The sequence below is a fragment of the Bicyclus anynana genome, chromosome 5, assembly GCF_947172395.1.
Source record: "Bicyclus anynana chromosome 5, ilBicAnyn1.1, whole genome shotgun sequence".
Lineage (NCBI taxonomy): Eukaryota > Metazoa > Arthropoda > Insecta > Lepidoptera > Nymphalidae > Bicyclus > Bicyclus anynana.
The window spans coordinates 9,232,741-9,251,074 of NC_069087.1; the positions used below are offsets into that span (position 1 = coordinate 9,232,741).

At 34.5% G+C, this 18,334-nt stretch overlaps 2 protein-coding genes across 2 annotated transcripts in view; both read right to left on the reverse strand.

The window, feature by feature from the left end:
• Positions 1-4,534: 4,534 nt before the first annotated feature.
• LOC112051978 (protein singles bar) lies at positions 4,535-13,272 on the reverse strand. The gene is made up of 4 exons (XM_024090853.2): positions 12,733-13,272; positions 10,555-10,737; positions 5,969-6,109; positions 4,535-4,769 (listed from the first exon to the last, which is right to left on the reverse strand). Exons 1-4 carry the CDS (start codon positions 12,871-12,873, stop codon positions 4,692-4,694), a joined length of 543 nt encoding a protein of 180 aa, XP_023946621.1. The 5' UTR covers positions 12,874-13,272; the 3' UTR covers positions 4,535-4,691.
• A 1,325-nt stretch (positions 13,273-14,597) lies between these two features.
• Positions 14,598-18,334, reverse strand: part of LOC112051980 (CKLF-like MARVEL transmembrane domain-containing protein 4) — a 51,309-nt gene continuing 47,572 nt past the window's right edge. The window contains exons 5-6 of the mRNA XM_052881466.1: positions 18,022-18,144; positions 14,598-17,606 (exon numbers count right to left, since the gene is read on the reverse strand). Of these exons, the coding sequence (XP_052737426.1) occupies positions 17,532-17,606; positions 18,022-18,144 (198 nt within the window). The 3' untranslated portion in view covers positions 14,598-17,531. The remainder of the gene's footprint in view (positions 17,607-18,021; positions 18,145-18,334) is intronic.

Sequence of the window (18,334 nt, forward strand, 5' to 3'; positions counted from 1 at the left end):
CCCAGGAGTATGTAGAATAACTGTGCCAAGTTTCGTTAAAATCCGTCCAGTAGTTTTTGTTTCTATAAAGAACATACAGACAGACAGACAGACAGACAGACAGACAGACAGACAAAAATTTTACTGATTGCATTTTTGGCATCAGCATCGATCACTAATCACCCCCTGATAGTTATTTTGGAAATATATTTCATGTACAGAATTGACCTCTCTACAGATTTATTATAAGTATAGATTATTAGTCGTGTTTCTAATTATTTTGTATTATAGAGGTTGTTGGAAAGATTGTTTATTATGGGCAAAGAATAAGGTTGCTTAGTGAACCAGTGTAGCCCTTTAAATTTATATATACACTTCGTTTCATGTAGGATGGTGCGGGTGACAGTTCGTTTCACTCTTGAAAGTTTGCCGCAATTCACGATAATAGTACCTAAGAACGTCATACAGGCGACTGACACCGTGCCCATGTTATTTGAAAAACACTAGTAAAAACTAAAACATATAGGAAATATGTACTAGATTTGAGATTATACTATAAATACTTTGTTTTGTTATAAGGTAGGCTGATTATTTTCTACATATTCTACATATGTATATTACATATTTTTTACCTGGCATCTAAAACATTCACACATTGTATTTGATGAACCAGATGTCAGTTTCGTCAACTTTAAGGCCTAGTTCGGACTACTTTAGTATTTTAGTCGAGTACGAACGATTTTTGGGCGGTAAATCCAAAAATTGTTTGTAAACGACTAAAATACTAAAGAAGTCCGAACTAGGCATAAGTGTAGCTTCCTATCAATACACGCGAATATGTAGTGTCTATAAACTACACTGTTAGCCAGGTAAAAATATTTATAGGATAGGTACTTGTGGACGCCCCGACTTCGTTCGCATGAAATAGTATTTTTTACAAATCCCGCGTGTACCTTGGACTTTTCCGGGATAAAAAGTAGCCTATGTTCTGCTCCAAAGTACAATTTATTTCTGTACCAAATTTCATCCAAATCGGTTAAGCGGTATGGCCGTGAAAAGGTAAGAGACAGGCAGACAGACCGACAGACTTACTTTCGCATTTATAATATTAGTAGTTATAGTCTATAGATTTGTATCTATAGGTACAGCTAGTGCAGATTAATTTGTCCACCAACTCGAATGATGTTTGGTTGGGTTTGGTAGCGAAGTGTTAAGTGAATGCGCACGAGTTATACCTACACACATATGTGCTGAAGTTAGTGCGTGCGTAATTATTTCGTACCAGGCACGAGGTGACGCGATTCGTCTACATTACATTTTCTTTGTAAAACATCAAATACCTACCTACCTACCTGCCGGCTTACAGCTCCGAGTATTAAGTACATATATGCGGTTATCAAGGAGACGCGTGACGTTTTTTTTTAATGGGTTTCAACGGCTTCAGTACGTTTCTTGTAAAGACTTACTCTGGTTACTCTGTGAGTAAGTATATTCTACTAACAAGTGTACGATTTTTTAAATTAAGCAATAAGGGGAGGTAGATTTAATGAAATAAAAAAAAACATTTAAACTGTTCGGCCGCTATTTAACTTGACGTACTATGTGGAATGTGTCAATGCGAATATTTTCTATCATTTATTTACTACTAGCGGACCGCGACTTCGTCCGCGTGGAATTTAGATTTTCACAAATCCCACGGAAACCATGGATTTTTCCGGGATAAAAAGTAGCCTATGTGTTAATCCAGGCTATAATTTATCTCAATACCAAGTTTCAGCTAATTCGGTTCAGTAGTCGAGGCGTGAAAGAGTAACAAACATTTATATCATCAAAATCATAAGTTTTCGCAAATCTCGGGAAACCATGGATGTTTTCGGGATAAAAAGTAGCCTATGTGTTAATACAGAGTAAAATCTATTCCCATTCCAAATGTCAGCCAAATCGCTTCAGTAGTAGCGGCGTTAAAGAGTAACAAACATCCAAACATCCATACAAACTTTCGCGTTTATAATATTAGTAGAATCCCAATTGAATAACATATGTGGGTTAAGTTTCTTATGCCGGATCTCGTACCACATAACGTCGTTTTTGCTTTAAATCCACATAGACAGAAACAGTTCCGCAATGGTACCTACCTATTTCAAGCTACATTTTTTTTTAAAGAATATTGACCATATCTTTTAAAATATGACCAATATTCCCATTCCCCTCCAATTAGTCGGGATAGACTGTGCTAGGAGTGGGTACGACAATAGACCAACGGGGTGAGGATTAAACCACCACCCTTCGGTGATGAGTCCGACCGCTCTTATCAATGAGCTATTGAGGCTTTAAACTTACATGAGTGTCACAAACTGAAAAATAAACAGCAAAACTGTGTTATTGATTCTCTTGCTAGGATTCCAATGACAGAATAATATATTCTGGTCCCTTGAACTGTTGCGTGCGAGTTTCCAATTTTAGTAGATTATGCATTCTAGAGTCGAACGTAGTAACTAGAAACCATTTTTGACCCTATTTCATCCAAGCGTGACTTAAAAATGACAGTAGAATAAACATATACAGTGTGCTCGGGAGTATTGCCCATAACTTCAAGGTTGACGAGTCTACTTATAGGAGCCGAACTGCTGAAGTAATATATTGTTTAAATAAAAAGAAAAGAAAATTAAGACTTTTATGTTTTCATATAAAGTAATTCAAGTAATTCCGACTGTCCATGTAAAATTGCCTTGCCATGCCTTTATCTACCGTTGCATTTTAATCTATACTAATATTATAATCTATACTAATATAAAAAAAAGTTTGTTTTTTTGATTGAACACGCTAATCTCAGGATTTTCTGATCCGATTTGAAAAATACTTTCAGTGATATGCATTTATCGAGAAATGTAAAATTTAACATTTACAATTTAGTTAGTGGACTATGTATTATACTTTAAAAAACTTGCAAAAATATAAATAAAAGGATGGAAATAGGGGTTGAAAGTTCACATAGATTTTCACGCAGAGAAAGTCGCGGGCGTCCGCTAGTCAATGAATAAGTTTGGTTACGTCGTAATTATTACATCATATTGTATGAAAGCTTGTTACAAGATTAATAAAACGAGTGTTCTGTGTGTTCTGTCATATCTTGGTGCTAGGCGATGTTAATTTTATCTTAAACCCAGATTTGTAATTACATTAAAGTACAATTAACAAGTTTTTGATAACAGCTGTCAAAATCACAAAAATATTACGGTTTTTTTCCTGTTAATTATTTGATTTCATAATAAATGTGTATAGCCGAACTAAATGTCGTTTGTTTTGATTTGAAGCTTCATAAGATATTGGACATAGGTATGTATTTGTGCTCAAGATGTACTTATCTCACTGACTTTCGTTTAACCAAACCAAAAATGATTGACTTGAGTTTTACAATCCATCTATTATATGATTTTCATTATCAACTAATATTCAGCTCACTGCGGAGCTCAAGCCTCCTCTCAGAATGAGAGGGATTAGACCAATAGTCCACCAATGGCCCGATGCGGATTGGCAGACTTCATCACACACGCAGAGAATTAAGAAAATTCTCAGGTATTCAGGTTTCCTCACGATGTTTTCCTTCACCGTATAAGACACGTGATATTTAATTTTTCAAAATGCGCGCAACTGAAAAGTTGGAGGTGCATGCCATGGACCGGAATTCGGCTCACTCGGCTATCTATTATATGATTTGTCTTACAAATCTTTCTTTCACGTACCTATTACACTATCTTACTTCACCAACACCAGCAGGTTTCTTATCGGACATACCTATACTTTGGAAAATGGGCTCAGGAACTTCAAAATCCACTTCCTCCCTCTCCATCCTACGACAGAAAAGCGGATCGCTATGAACATACGTCTATGCATACATATTGACACCCAGTCGACTCACACTAAAAGTTTCGCGTCGATGCTTCTAATTAGAAGCGCTTAGATCTGAAATGCCCTCCCGGCATGTGTCACCTAACAAACGTATGATAAGTACCTTCAAGAAAGGAGTGAAAATGCAATCCCAAATTTTAAGGAAGCAATCGCATCCTAGATCTATCCTATATAGTAGACCAAGCAATGCATGCTATAAGTTAGAATCTAAACCTTCCAGTCCGCAAGAGTTTGTATTATTTTCCACAATCGTCGTCACATTACAGTATATTTTATTACCTATACCTCAAACCTTAATAAGTTATTTATACCTAACTATAACCTTTCTAATTAATCATTTTATTTTTAGTAGGTACATTGTTTAAATTCGTTTGAAAATCCGTTCAATAGTTTTGAAACTTTTAGCGAACTAAAAAGCCTACAAATGCCGAGGGAAGCATAAATGCCTAGTAAACTTTAAAGCAGGACGATTTTGTCCCGCTTTAAAGTTTAATAAGGAGGACAAAATAAAGTGTAATGACAAAATACATTACTTTGGTAAGTATAAACGTTTACAACACATTTGTGTAAATATTTATTTATTTCCTGAAAAGAAAAGACCTACGTTTACAAGAACAGGTAGGTAAGTAAAATAAAACCAGTAACGTGTATGAATAACTTATTATTAATTTTGGTAATACTGAGGTAATTTACATAAATCATAAATATTATTTTTATTTAGATTTTAAGTGCTAAAATAAAAAAAATATATTTTTATACATTCCTCCGCAAAAAATGTATAAAATATTTTAGAATATAATCTCTCATCGAAGTCCTTTATGATATCTGTATGATAGATAGGCGTCCACTCCGTGAAGTATGCCGACCACAACCCCAATGTACTGAAAAAAAAGAAAACCGTGCTTATATACTCGTAAGTCTCGTTTAACGTTATCAGTTTGATAAAACAGGGAAAGTTTCTGGTGCTTGCGCTGTAGATTTACAAAACAGAGGTCCTGGGTTCGAACCCCGGCTGGGCCGAATGAGAATTTCTTAATTGGTCCAGCTCTGGTTTGTAGATGGCTTCAGCCGTGGCTAATAAGCACCTTACCGGTAAAGACGTACGGCCCAGCGACTTAGCGTTCCGCTACGATATCGTGTAGAAACCGAAGGGTGTGTGATTTTCATCCTACAACTAACAAGTTAGCCCGACTCCAAGATTGCATTATCACTTACCATCGGGTGAGATTGTGGCTATGGGTTAAGTTGTAAAGAATAAAAAAAAAATCTCGGGATCAACTGAACCGATTTTGAAAATTCTTTTATTAATAGAAAGCCACGTTACCTGTGAGTGTCATAGGCTACATTTTACCGCCGTATTCCCACGGGAACGGGAACTACGCGGGTGAAACCGCGTGGCGTCTGCTAGACTAATACGAGTAAATCAAACGACAAACGTTACAGTAGGCTCAGAGGATATTGAACTGTTACTTTGTAGATAGTGAATAAAAAAGATAATTTATTACAAGTACAATATTCCGTACTAATATTATAAAGAGGGAAAGTACGTGTGCTTGTGTCGTTGGGAATAGTCTCTCCTGAACCGATATTGAAAATTCTTTTACTAATAAAAAGCCACTTTTTTTGTGACACAATTATTTGTGAGTGTCATGGGCTATACATCGTCACGCTACGACAAATACGAGCGGAGCACCAATTAAAAGTATGGTAAAAACGGGAATATAAACCATTTAAGAGCTTCCGTTGCGTGCGCTGCGTAATCGATTAAAGTTACGCAAAAATTCTATCTTTTGAAAGTTCTAAAAAAGCCTTTTATATTTTAAGATATATAGGTAATTTAATATAACTATTTATAGTAATTTAAATGATTAATTAAATTATGCCGATAATATGAAATTATGATTATGGGTCACCGTATCGGAAAGTAAAGATTTATATTATGTACTCGTATTTACTACCAGACAACCATGACTTTGTCCGCATTTTTCTCTAATGTACAACCATATTGAAGCAGAATGGTGACTCTAAACTCCAAAACTGCGTCTCTAAATTCTGGTGACGATGATGATGAATTACTCACATAAACAGCTGTCATCGCAGGGTAAGCCGCATACATGTTGACGAGGGCGTACCGCGGGTACAAATAGATGTTCACAGCCACGCCCATGTAAGACGACGCCGATAAATACATAAAACAGGCTACAGCGTTGAACATTGTCTCCTACGAACAATAAACACACTATTAGATACGTAGATACCCGAATTTGTCGCCATGTGGATACATGGTCCCTCCAAGACACGCTACGCCTCTGTTCTCAAACCCCATCGTTTCGAAAATTCCATGAGGTCTCATTATCACAACTAAGAGGCGCACTTAGAGAAACGCTTAGTCCCCCACGTTTTCAAGCCTGTAGATCGATTCTAGCATAGCTTCAAAGCACAACCCCCCAGTGAATATGCTGCAATCCCATTAAGGAGGCAACAAAAATACACAATCAAAAACAAAACCATTGGTAAGTAAGTCTAAATGAAGCGTTTAGAACTCTATTTGAATATTACTTTCAAATTAGAGTTCTAAGCGTTGCGATATCACAGACAGGACATTGCAAAATGTGTCATTATTATAACGGTATTGAGAACGAGATTCGATTTCTAAACAGTAGCGATATTCGGTAACAATGTTTTTATAGCTCGACAGTGTGAGTCTCGAATTCATCTCTATTTCTCTTTGTCTAACACGATATAATAGACAGAGAGAGAGAATGAGGTGAATTTGATACTCACATTATTGAGTTTCGAAAACATCGTTACAGAATTGCGCTTCAGTTCTGAGCGTGATATAAGATTTTCTGATTTAAAAATTATCAATTTACTATTAATTAAAACATTTTTTATAATGAAAAATTATAAAAAATTAAATTTTTTAATTTAAAATCTTTGTAAAATTTTAAAATATTGATAAGTTTTATAATAAAATAAATTCAAAATTACGAGGATTTTTTTTAAAAGATCTCTGACGTTCGGATCAGTATCGGTTCATAGTTTTCCATTCATAGTTGTCGGGGATGATACAGACAAAAAAACGGGTACCCTATGCTTCGGATAAGTTCTATCTTTTAAATTTTAATTAAATAATTAATTAATTTTAATAGTGTTTTGTATATATTCTGTACTTTATTAACATTGTTAAAATGTTTTTTAAAAAAAGGAGAAATATATGAATGAGAGACTAAAAAACATGGGGTTGTTGGTATGGTGTTTCTTAAGCGGATAGATTGGTATATAAAAGTCTTATTGGTGAAAGTTTGTAAAAATTTACAGTTAGTTTTTTTATTTATTTAATTCTAAGTATCTTAGTACCTGACTACGAAGTCTGGTTACTTAATTTTAAGTTAGAATTAAAAAACACAAAAACTGTTACAATAACGATCTAAGTTAAAGAAATTATAATACCTATTGTATTGTTTCAAGTACCTATCTTTACCACTTTGAATAATACAAAATAATCAGAGAAGTACTGTGATATTACGATGTTAAACCTGATTGTTTTAGATATTGCTGAAGTACCACTTGAAGGCTTCTAAGATTATGACGTTATTATACTTATCATTAAGCACATAAGTAGGGTCTTAAGGGTGCACGTATACGAGCAATTTTAATAATTGCGACAATTTTGTCTCGCCTATCACATCGATCGATGATTCTTTATTTTGTTATTGAGAATAGTACAATGTTGCGTTTCAGGACACGAATTCAGTGAATAATAATATTTTACCGCTTCATGGGGGAATCAGCCTATAGCCGACTTAACAATCATTCATTTCGAATGCAGAAAGTCAAAAAATTCTTATAGGTAAGTCTTTTGCAAGTAAATATTATTTTAGACAATTTACTCTTGATTATTTAATGATTATTGACTATTCTTCTTCACAAATATCAATGTCATCTTGTTTATCAATTAAATGTTTTTAAATTGATTTACTTATTTATATGTCGTGCTAATAATACCGTTACAGAGACAACAGTCGCGACAGAGTGCGCACCCTTAGATAACATAAAATTATCCATTAACTTTGTGGATTCATTTACTACGTAATTATTTTATTGTGTCGCAATTAAATACGGTCTATTTGTTGTTCAAATTGGAAAGAAATCTTTATTGATATTAATTTCTTTGTTACGTCTAGACAACGCTGTCTAGCAAGAGAACATTTATTCCATTATTTTTTCGTCGATATACGATGTAACCAAATTTTGAGGCCTTTGCGTAAAGCCTCACAAAAATTGATGATTTGAAGGTCACATCCATCGCCCAGTTTGATGTGAATTAAATTGGTAGGATGGAGAACATAGTCTGAGGATTTGTACACTTCCAACTGAAGATTTGTTCTTTACAAAACTACCACGGCCCAGACTCCATTATTGATTACCGTGGAAATATCAACTATGGTATGAGCATGGGAAACTTTCAGACTCAATAACATTAGGTCTCTCTAACATTACATCTCTGGCTACAGTCTGCTAGCCTATTCACTTATTGGTATTTTTTTAACAATAATATTATATATTATAAACGCGAAAATTTGTAGGGATGTTTGTATGGATATTTGTATGGATGTTTGTTTGGATGTTTGTTTAACGCCGCTACTACAGAAGCGATTTCTCAAGCTGAAATTTTGAATGGAAATGGAATTTTACTCTGTATTAACACTTAAGCTATTTTTCATCCAGGAAAAATCCATGGTTCCCGCGGGATTTGTGAAAAACTGAATTCCACGCGAACGAAGTCGCGGGCGTTCGCTAGTAAACATTATGAAATGTCATCTACCAACTGTAGGACATCCACGAAGGGTTGTCATATAATATAAATTTCGTATATGTCTACTAACAATTAACATAGTACCACAGCCTGCTTATTCAAAGTTATTGAATAAGCAGGCTGTGGTTCTATTAATTCGTGATGCGTTCTATACTTTTATGTATGCTCATGGCGCAAACCAGGGTATATTAAGTTAAGGAAAAATATATGTGACCTCCCAAGTAAGATAGTAACTATTCGTGCTTTACGGATAAAATATTGTATATTACTTTGGTATGCAACATTATTGTGTCGTATAAAAAATAGAAAATGTTGCCATAAAATGGAGATTTCATTAGACTGTTGTCGTCATCGTCTTTCTGACAATGTTTAAGATTTGTATCGAACTGATAGGTACCTATAATATCTAATAGGTATGAATTATCATCACTACATAGTATAAAACAAAGTTGCTTTCTCTGTCTCATGTCCCTATGTATGCAAATCTTTAAAACTACGCAACGGATTTTGATGCGGTTTTTTTAAATAGGGTGATTGAAATGAAAGGCTTATAAATATAACTAGCGAGTTAGTGACCCACCCCGGCTTCACACGGATGCAATGCTGCTACTAAATACATTACAGAAAAACTATGAACATCGGGATTTCGTACGGGAATCTCACTATCACACTAATATTATAAAGGCAAAAGTTTGTGTGTGTATGTTCGTTCCTCCTTTACGCTGCGGCTGGCGATTTGGCTGAAATTTGGAATGGAAATAGATTTCACTCTGGATTAACACTTAAGCTACTTTTCATCCAGGAAAAATCCATGGTTCCCGTGGGATTTGTGAAAAACTGAATTCCACGCGGACGAAGTCGCGGGCGTCCGCTGTATATGTATATAGGACATATATGACATAAGCAGGACATAGGCATACATTATACTAATAGGTAGATATTATATTGCATTTTAACAAAGATAACTTAGATTATTTAACATTTGTTTCGACCGATAGCAGGTATTACATTTTTAACATATACCTCATATTCATATTAGGTTCCTAGTAAATAATTTGTTATCGTTATCACAAGGGTTTTTTTGGGAATACTGACCAATCACACCTCGCCTATGAGACAGACCTACCTAAATACTGTTTCTTTGTAATATTAACAAGTTAGCTGACATAAATTTTCCAATTTTGATAAAAAAGAAACTTGTTACCTAATAGTTTATTAACACCTTACCTATGGTAGGAACCTACCTAATTGCCCTCCCCTTCCTTTGTTTTTTGTCTATAACATTTTATGACTTTTGACTAATTAATCCAGCGTTGTTTTTTTGCAGGTTTTTGTACTTATATGTCACGCATGAGACTGTCAATGCGTTTTCCGCAATATGGTATTTCGTCTAGTAGATAGATACTTTATCTTAAATTTTTATTTTCTTTTATTAATTTTTTATTTTATTCTTTACAAGTTAGCCCTTGACTACAATCACACCTGATGGTAAGTGATGATGCAGTCTAAGATGGAAGCGGGCTAACTTGTTAGGAGGAGGATGAAAATTCCCACCCCTTTCGGTTTCTACACGACATCCGTATCCGTATAAATATCCGTATTTTCTGGTTAATAAATTCTGAAATAACTACCTAATACCTGTACTAATAAATACATACTGGGTATGCACTGTTTACAAACAAACAAATTAGAAATGAGGGGTTAATAACATTTTATAATAAAAAACAATACATAATTTAAAATACTGATACAAGTTATGAAATGCCAGGCGTTTTCTACCTTCATTTCTAATTTGTTTGTTGGTACATCGAGTATGGTTTTAGTGTAATTCGGTAAAGGAAACTTACAAAAATCGACTGTCTTATCAAGTGTTGTGAGTTAGAAGACAGCACGTAGCAAGCGATGAGGAGTGCGGTGGTGAGGAGGCAGGCGGAGGCAGTCGTGAGGAACCCGTGGAACGCGGAGCCCATGCTGCTAGCTTCTGACATTCCATACTTTACCAGCAAGCTCTGACATAGACCACCTAGCATCTGAAAAATATAACAATACCTATTTCAATAGCCAGTAGAAATAAGCGTAGGTAAAAACAAATTTATAGACTACAGAAGGCCTAGTGCAAGTTTGATACTGTTACTATCGCGTTAACGTAAACGCGAATTTCTAAAGAATTGAAACAGCGCCCTCTAGTGGCACTACTGCACAACTGTTTCAATTTCATATAAATTCGCGTTTACGTCAATGTGATAGTAACAGTATGAAAATATTGAAAACTCCCACTAGACACACTGTTCGTTTCATGTAGAATGGTGCGAGTGACAGTTCGTTTCACTCTTGAGAATTTGCCGCGATTCACGATAGTAGTACGTATTATGAACGTCATACAGGCGAATGTCACCGTACCCATGCTATCTGAAAAACACTTTACTTACTGAACACTTCCCTTTCAATAAGGTTAAGATATCTATTCTGAAAAATCTACCTACAAGAAATAAGCATATAATCCACTCTGAGATGGATGGATACAATATATTTTTTTACGAAAGTGGCAAATAAATATTTGGTCATTCGAAACTTATTTACGAAACTCATGCAATTTAAATGAAGAACATAAATAATCCTTGGACTGGAATAGATATGACCAGTTTTGAAGTAAGTAACTGTAGTTTTGTCTAATTATGGACCACTCACCAGTGGGAACATTTTTGTAGGCGCAAGTTTTTTGGAATATGTAATTTAAGGAGGTAATTCTAACGTCGTAAAACCTATTTATTTAGGCGCATATTAAACTTATGTGAAACGAATATGTAGTAGGTATATAATATTTTACTTGGTAAGTACCATTTTAACATCTGATCATGATCGTGATAGTCATACTCTAAGTCAATGATAATTTTATACTATAGATCGGTTACGACTTACGTCCCTACAGAATCACCGCAAAAAGTGACCCGAATAATAGAGTACAACACATGCACAATATTGTATTTAATTCCGTTATATATTTGTGAATATATATTTTTTACACTTCCTGAACACACAACTCGACATTGTAGACGATATTTAGGTATTATTTGTTTAAATAACGTTCGTAATAGTTAGTCAATAGAATAGTCTGCTATAGACAATTGTAACGCTACATTTATGTCCTATTTCTCGAGTTTCAGTCCCTCTTGCTGATTTCATATCTACAGGCTCTGGGCACAGTCTGTGGGTGTCCCGTAATTAATGGATTAAACGCAAGTGAGAGCTACACTACCTAATTATCTTAGTTTTAAAAATTAGATGGTTTATCTCCCAGTTGCATTTTATCTATTAATGACGGGGCATCCTGTATTTAAATCCTAAAATTAGTATTATTCTTCTATATACCTATTATATTTCTAAAATATACTTAAACAATAGGAATTAGGTAGGTAGGTATAACATCGTGAACTGTATTCTGAACAGAATAATATGTAAAGAACGACGTAGGAATTTGAGAATACTATTATGTGCACAACTAATACCGGTCGTATAATACTGTTATAACCAATGATGCTAAATACTGTTAGATGTGTTACTAGGTCATGAAAAATGAGGCGCTCAAAAGAGGATATTTCCACATCGCAAAGTTAGTTTTGGTCAACAACGAACGTTATTTAAACAAATAATACCAAAATATCGTCTACAATGTCGAGTTGTGTGTTCAGGAAGAGTAAAAACTATGTATACCTACCTATATAAATAATGGAATTAAAGACAAAATTGTGCATGTGTGCGCTCAGTTTTGTAGCCGCTCAGTTTTATTTGGATCACTTTTTACGGTGATTTTATAGGGACGTAACTGATCTATAGTATAAAATTATTATTGGTTATAACAGCATCTTAATGTTATAAAAAATAACTAACAGACTGAGTGAATGTATTTTAAAATCATAGTCATATCAGTATGATAATAAACATTACATTGAGGTCAGAAGTTTATTGTTATAAACTCTTGAAATCAAAACAATGAACTGTACGCAGTGTTTTATAAATATACTTACAGCTTGGGCCAGTTTGATGACACCATGTTGTGTGGTCAAATAGCCGAAGTTGATGCACTCGCAGCATCTGCAGCAGCAACACTTGATACCTTTGCCACCGCCTCCTGGAGCCACCCGCACTATGGTAGGACCACGAGTCATTGTTTACAAACAAAAACCTCCTCCCGAAACCTTCTCGATATGTCGTTCGCGTGTGTAGCCGCGTCCCGGTTCACAATGAAAATATTCGCACAGACAGGAAATTCAGAAGAGTTGAACCATTTTACCATTCACGCATTATTAGTCACCGCAATATATTTAGGTGTCTGCGTTTGCGCATCCCGTAAAAAGTTCACTGAACCTACCCCTTAACCCAATTCCTCAACAAACTAATAACGCATAAACTTTCTATTTTTTAAACATGAAGATCCGATAGAGTTTAGTATATATATTTTTTAATACAAAAATTAACGAACAGTAATTTTTTCGTCGTATTTTTTGTGAAACAAAGGGATTTGAAACACGACCGAACAATTCCGAGATGTTCTCCTGATTTAAATGAGTCCTGTTGAATGCGGGCACGTGGTAAAAATAGTTCCCGCACGAGCTATGCGGAGGGTTTCCTTCTATTTTAGGGTTAATGTTTGGTGGTGGTTTAAACTTGGTGACCTTTTGCTCATTTCACTTATACTAATTTAGTTTAATATGATCGATCTGACTCGGAACTTTTTTTAAATAGATTATTATTGTTGGGCCTTTATAGACTCTGGCAATATTCGGAATTTAGAGGATATTCTTTGCCCTTTCTAGTCACATGATTCAAATTTGAATAATTAGGTATAATTCAGGACGATAGATAGTGGTCACTTGTGCTATCGTATTAGCCTACTTACAGGGCCAAGCCTTCCCCCATATAAAATAGGGGATACGAAGTTTTGACCCATCACGCTGCACTAATGCTGGATGGTGGGTTATGGGAACATATGTTGTGATGTACGTAAATTGTTTATCTAATTAAGTTTCTATACCTGAAAAATAAATTGATAATCGACACATTATTTTATTTATTATTTATTTCTACTTTATTACACAAAAAAAACAATAACAAAGAAAATAGTAGAATACATAGTGTAGGTATGCCGACATTGAATTAAAAAATAGGTAGGTACCTACGTAGACGTATATTTTCCTTCCTTTAAGTCATCTTCCTCACGCATGAGGGTCGTGTCGTGACCACCTCCATGTTTGACCTTGTTTATCATGGTGTCACGCCATCCTGTCTCCGGATACCTGGAGAGCATCGTAGACTGTGGGGTGTGGAGGAGTCTAGTGCGGTGTCGAGTGTGGTGCCCACTGATGTTTTATACTAGAGATAGGGTACTAGCACATCAAAACTGAGGTGGACAAATGTGTATAATTTTCTTAATTTCATTAAGTCGCTTAGTAAACAACGTACGTTATTTAAACAATAATATAAATATCGTGTACAATTTCGAGTTGTGCGTTCAGGAAGTGTAAAAACTATATATAGGTACTTACATAAATACATATATAATGGAATTAAAAACAAAATTATGCATGTGTGCACTCAGTGGTGTAGCTAAATTCGGATCACTTTTTGTTTCGCACGTAACCTATCTACTTATAGTATAAAATTATCATTGGTGGTACCGATCTAGTACCAACCAGAGTTCAGACCAACGCACGCATGGATGTCTTATTTTTTATTGTTAACCATTAGTTACTCGATATTTTCTCCGTATTTCCTGGAAATGTCTTCGAAGTAGGTACTCAAGGATACGCTTGCCAATATGATTTAGGTACAAGAATATCTATAATATCATACAAGAATATATGTATACCTATTTAGGTTTTAATGAAACAACTTTATCCATTCTTTGTTTTATTAAGCAAAATATATTACTAAATATAAATACCTACCTAAGTATAAAAAATAAATTATTAGAAATTCGTACATCTTCATTACAGAAAATATTTTGGAAAATTATTAATATTTAGGTATTTCGTAATTTGTTTTAGTGCTAAGAATAGTTACAACTCACAAAGTTAAAGCCACTTGGATATTCAATTAGGTAGGGTTTTTAACCATTTATTACATTAATATTACATAAAGCAGCTTTTAACATTAAATATAGCTAGGCATTAATTATGTTCACATTATCAGTTCAAGAGACATGAGTACTTAGGTACCTGGTACTTAATTGAGTTCTTACTTCTTACATTCTAAAAGGCAGTATACATATATACGTTATTACACACGTTAATTACGCATTTCATATAAATTTTATCATGGATTAGTCAACATTCAACAAGTTGTAACTTCCGTAGAGAAGTACCTACTCGTACCTCTCTACAACAATGAAGAGCAAAACGCATTCCATACTTTATAGCAGACAATACTTTAGTTTTAGTGTCTAACTTATGTTTTGACCATGATTACATTATAAATTATTGTTTTCATCTCACTCGCACAGAAAACATATTTATGCTCGGCCATATCAGCAAGCTATAGTCGTTTTTAACTAGGCGTTAAAAGTAACTTTTTTAAATATGAAATGAGGTTGGTCTTTAAATTTCTTTCTATTTTTGTGATAAATTAACAATTTTTAAAACATGCATGGTATATATAATATGAATTTTACATCTACAAGGTTCTAAGTACAAAATGTACCTATTGCCAAATTGAAATTTCATAAAGGTACTTAACATTTTCCTCGCTATAGTGAGATGAATAATTTCATGATGCGCACGGCAGCAAATTTATTCACCTCGTCTTGAATATCTCGCGACGCTCAGGATTTTCTTTTTTTAACTCCTCGCTTCGCTCGTGTTTCAAACTTAGAATCCTTCGCTTGCTTAGCATACGTATATTCGCCGTAAAATTATTTTTGCTACCTTGCATAACAAATAACTATAATTTAGGAATATTCCAATCATATTTTTACTAACTTAGATACTCATTTATTTTACAAACAATCCGACAACCTTTGCTTTTTATGTATGAATTGGTTAATATTGATTAATATTCCCGGAAGTATCAAAAAATCAATAAGTACATACATTTAAAAGTAGTAAAATACCCTATTGTTAAATTATGCTTATAGAAAACTAACTTTTACAGCTTTTCCAGCAGTTACGGATGAATGAGACCACAAACATTCTGAGAAGGTAGGTATATGAGATAATCTACCCCTTTAAACCCTTTAGCACTACAAAATAACAGTGAATGAATTAAATTATTGTTAGCAGTCAACTGTGATGGAAGACAACAGGTCAATAGTCGCATTAAATTACTTGAATTAACATTTAACACCTTTAACAAGTAAGCAGGACCATTTGTTGTTATATCATACTTATACTACTACTTGTTATAACAAACTTAATGGAGCGGATTAAAATCTTCGTGACTGTACAAAACCAATTTGACAAATAAATGTTATTTAGCATTATAAAATATTGAATTCAGTTGGCACTTAACAATTATACATTATTAATTTTATTGTATTTTTATATTATTTCTATTGTTTTATTTGTTTTTAAACATTAACGTAACATTATCACGATGTAATTTCGTGAAATTGAATGGCATATTTTTATTTCTATTTCTTTTTAGATTTTAGATTCGCAAAAATAGAAAATCACTGCCACTTGAAGCAGCGGCAGATACATAATTGCCCTGCAGCTCATTGTTCTCTATATCTACACTACCACTGGAAGCAGTGGCGTAACTGTAGGGTGTCACTGACAAGGCTGCCAATATGCCACATATGCTCGGTCCGAAGGGTAGGGTTGCCAACTGTAATATAATAGGTATGAAGTATTGTACTATATTTCAGGTATATGTACTATATACTGTTAGAGAAACATATAGTGCCTACGCAAAAATACTATACTTTCATTAACGAAAACTAACAAACAAATCTTTCACTTTTTCAAATCAAATCACACTTTTTTCGCTTACTCCATAAAATAGGTACTATATTTTCTTTGAGCGTACTATATTTTTTATAGTAAAATCTGAAATATACTATATTTTTCTCAAGAAATATTGGCAACCCTACCGAAGAAGCGCCCGGCCCAATATGTGCCTCATAACTCAATAGTAAATATTACAATGTGGCTATTATTCTGGGGCACTATTTTATTTATATGTCAGTTCGCCACTGACATCCAATTGCATAGATACGCCACTGTTCCATACATAGTGGTACATGGATCTTCTGAAGAGACTTTCAAATGCAAATTCATCTGTAACCACTCCAGCGAATCACTGCATATTTTATAATCATCTAATAAGCTCTTCTGATGCCCATTCGAATAAAATTCTTAACTTTCAAAACATAATGAAGAATACACTAGTAAGAAACACCAACTCACACCACAACACGATAGAAAATGAGATTCATTCACCATCTGGCACAGGTTTGAATATCTCTCCGGATAACAGATATTTCGACCAACACGAACATTTTCAATACGAGGCCACTATTCCTTCCTTTCCTTCTAATATCTATCTGTTGCTATTCTGTGAGCTTTGCTTTGCCATTGCCATTTAACTTACAAAACATGAGCTATTTCAGTTCCCTTTTATAGGTATGTTTTGAAAAAGTTGTATAAAAATAGTACCTATATTATACAGATCCCCCATGTGTAAATTGATAAAAAAAAATTGCACTGGCCTTAATTTCTAATCATTACACTTGTGAAAAAAATCTATTAAAATGCAATATTACATGGTAACATTTGTACATTATTATAAAATTAAATGCTTCTCCTGTGTTGTAAATCTTGTAAGTCGTTCAAATACCACGATAGGACCGATTCGCCAGGAAGGTGCTCAGCAAATAGAGAACAGCCATCACTAGCCCCATCACCTGAAATATGCATAAAACAACTTATAACAATGACAAGTGGTAACTACTGGATCAAAGGCAAGGTGGAAGGGAAACGACCACGCGGTCGATCACCAACCCGCTGGTCTAACCAGGTTAAGTCGCTCACTGGACTCCCTGTAACAACAGCCATTAGAAAAGCTGAGGCCCGGACTGTGTGGAGGCGAATTGTTAACAACGCATCGAAGGGGCTACAGTTACACGACCTTCAGCAATGAAGAATGCGACCAAGAAGAAGAGAGAAGTACTCAATCGATTTTGAAAATTTATTTACCAATAGAAAGATACATTTTCACAGAGTAGGTAACTTAGGCTATATTTTATTTCCGTATTCCCACGAAAACCATTGGATGTCTGCTAGTTAAACATAAGTTTTTGTAATGTAAATAATAATTACCGCTGCCGCCAAATAAGGCTCGAAGTCACTTCTGTAACTGCTCTTCTGATGGTTGACCTCGATCATAAGTGTAAGTCCTGCAGCTAGATACATCACAAAGGCTATGCCGTGATAGACCACCTCCTGTAAATACAGAAAATAACTTTGAAATTATAAAGAGAGAGACGAATACGAGTATAATAGCATTATTAGCATTCCATGGATTTTCAGTGCGGGTGTCGGGTCCATCGTGTGGCAGAGAAAATATCTTCGAGCAGATCCCGGACTTGTGTTGTGACCGATGGGTGTAGGGTCTAAAGACGTCGTTCATAGA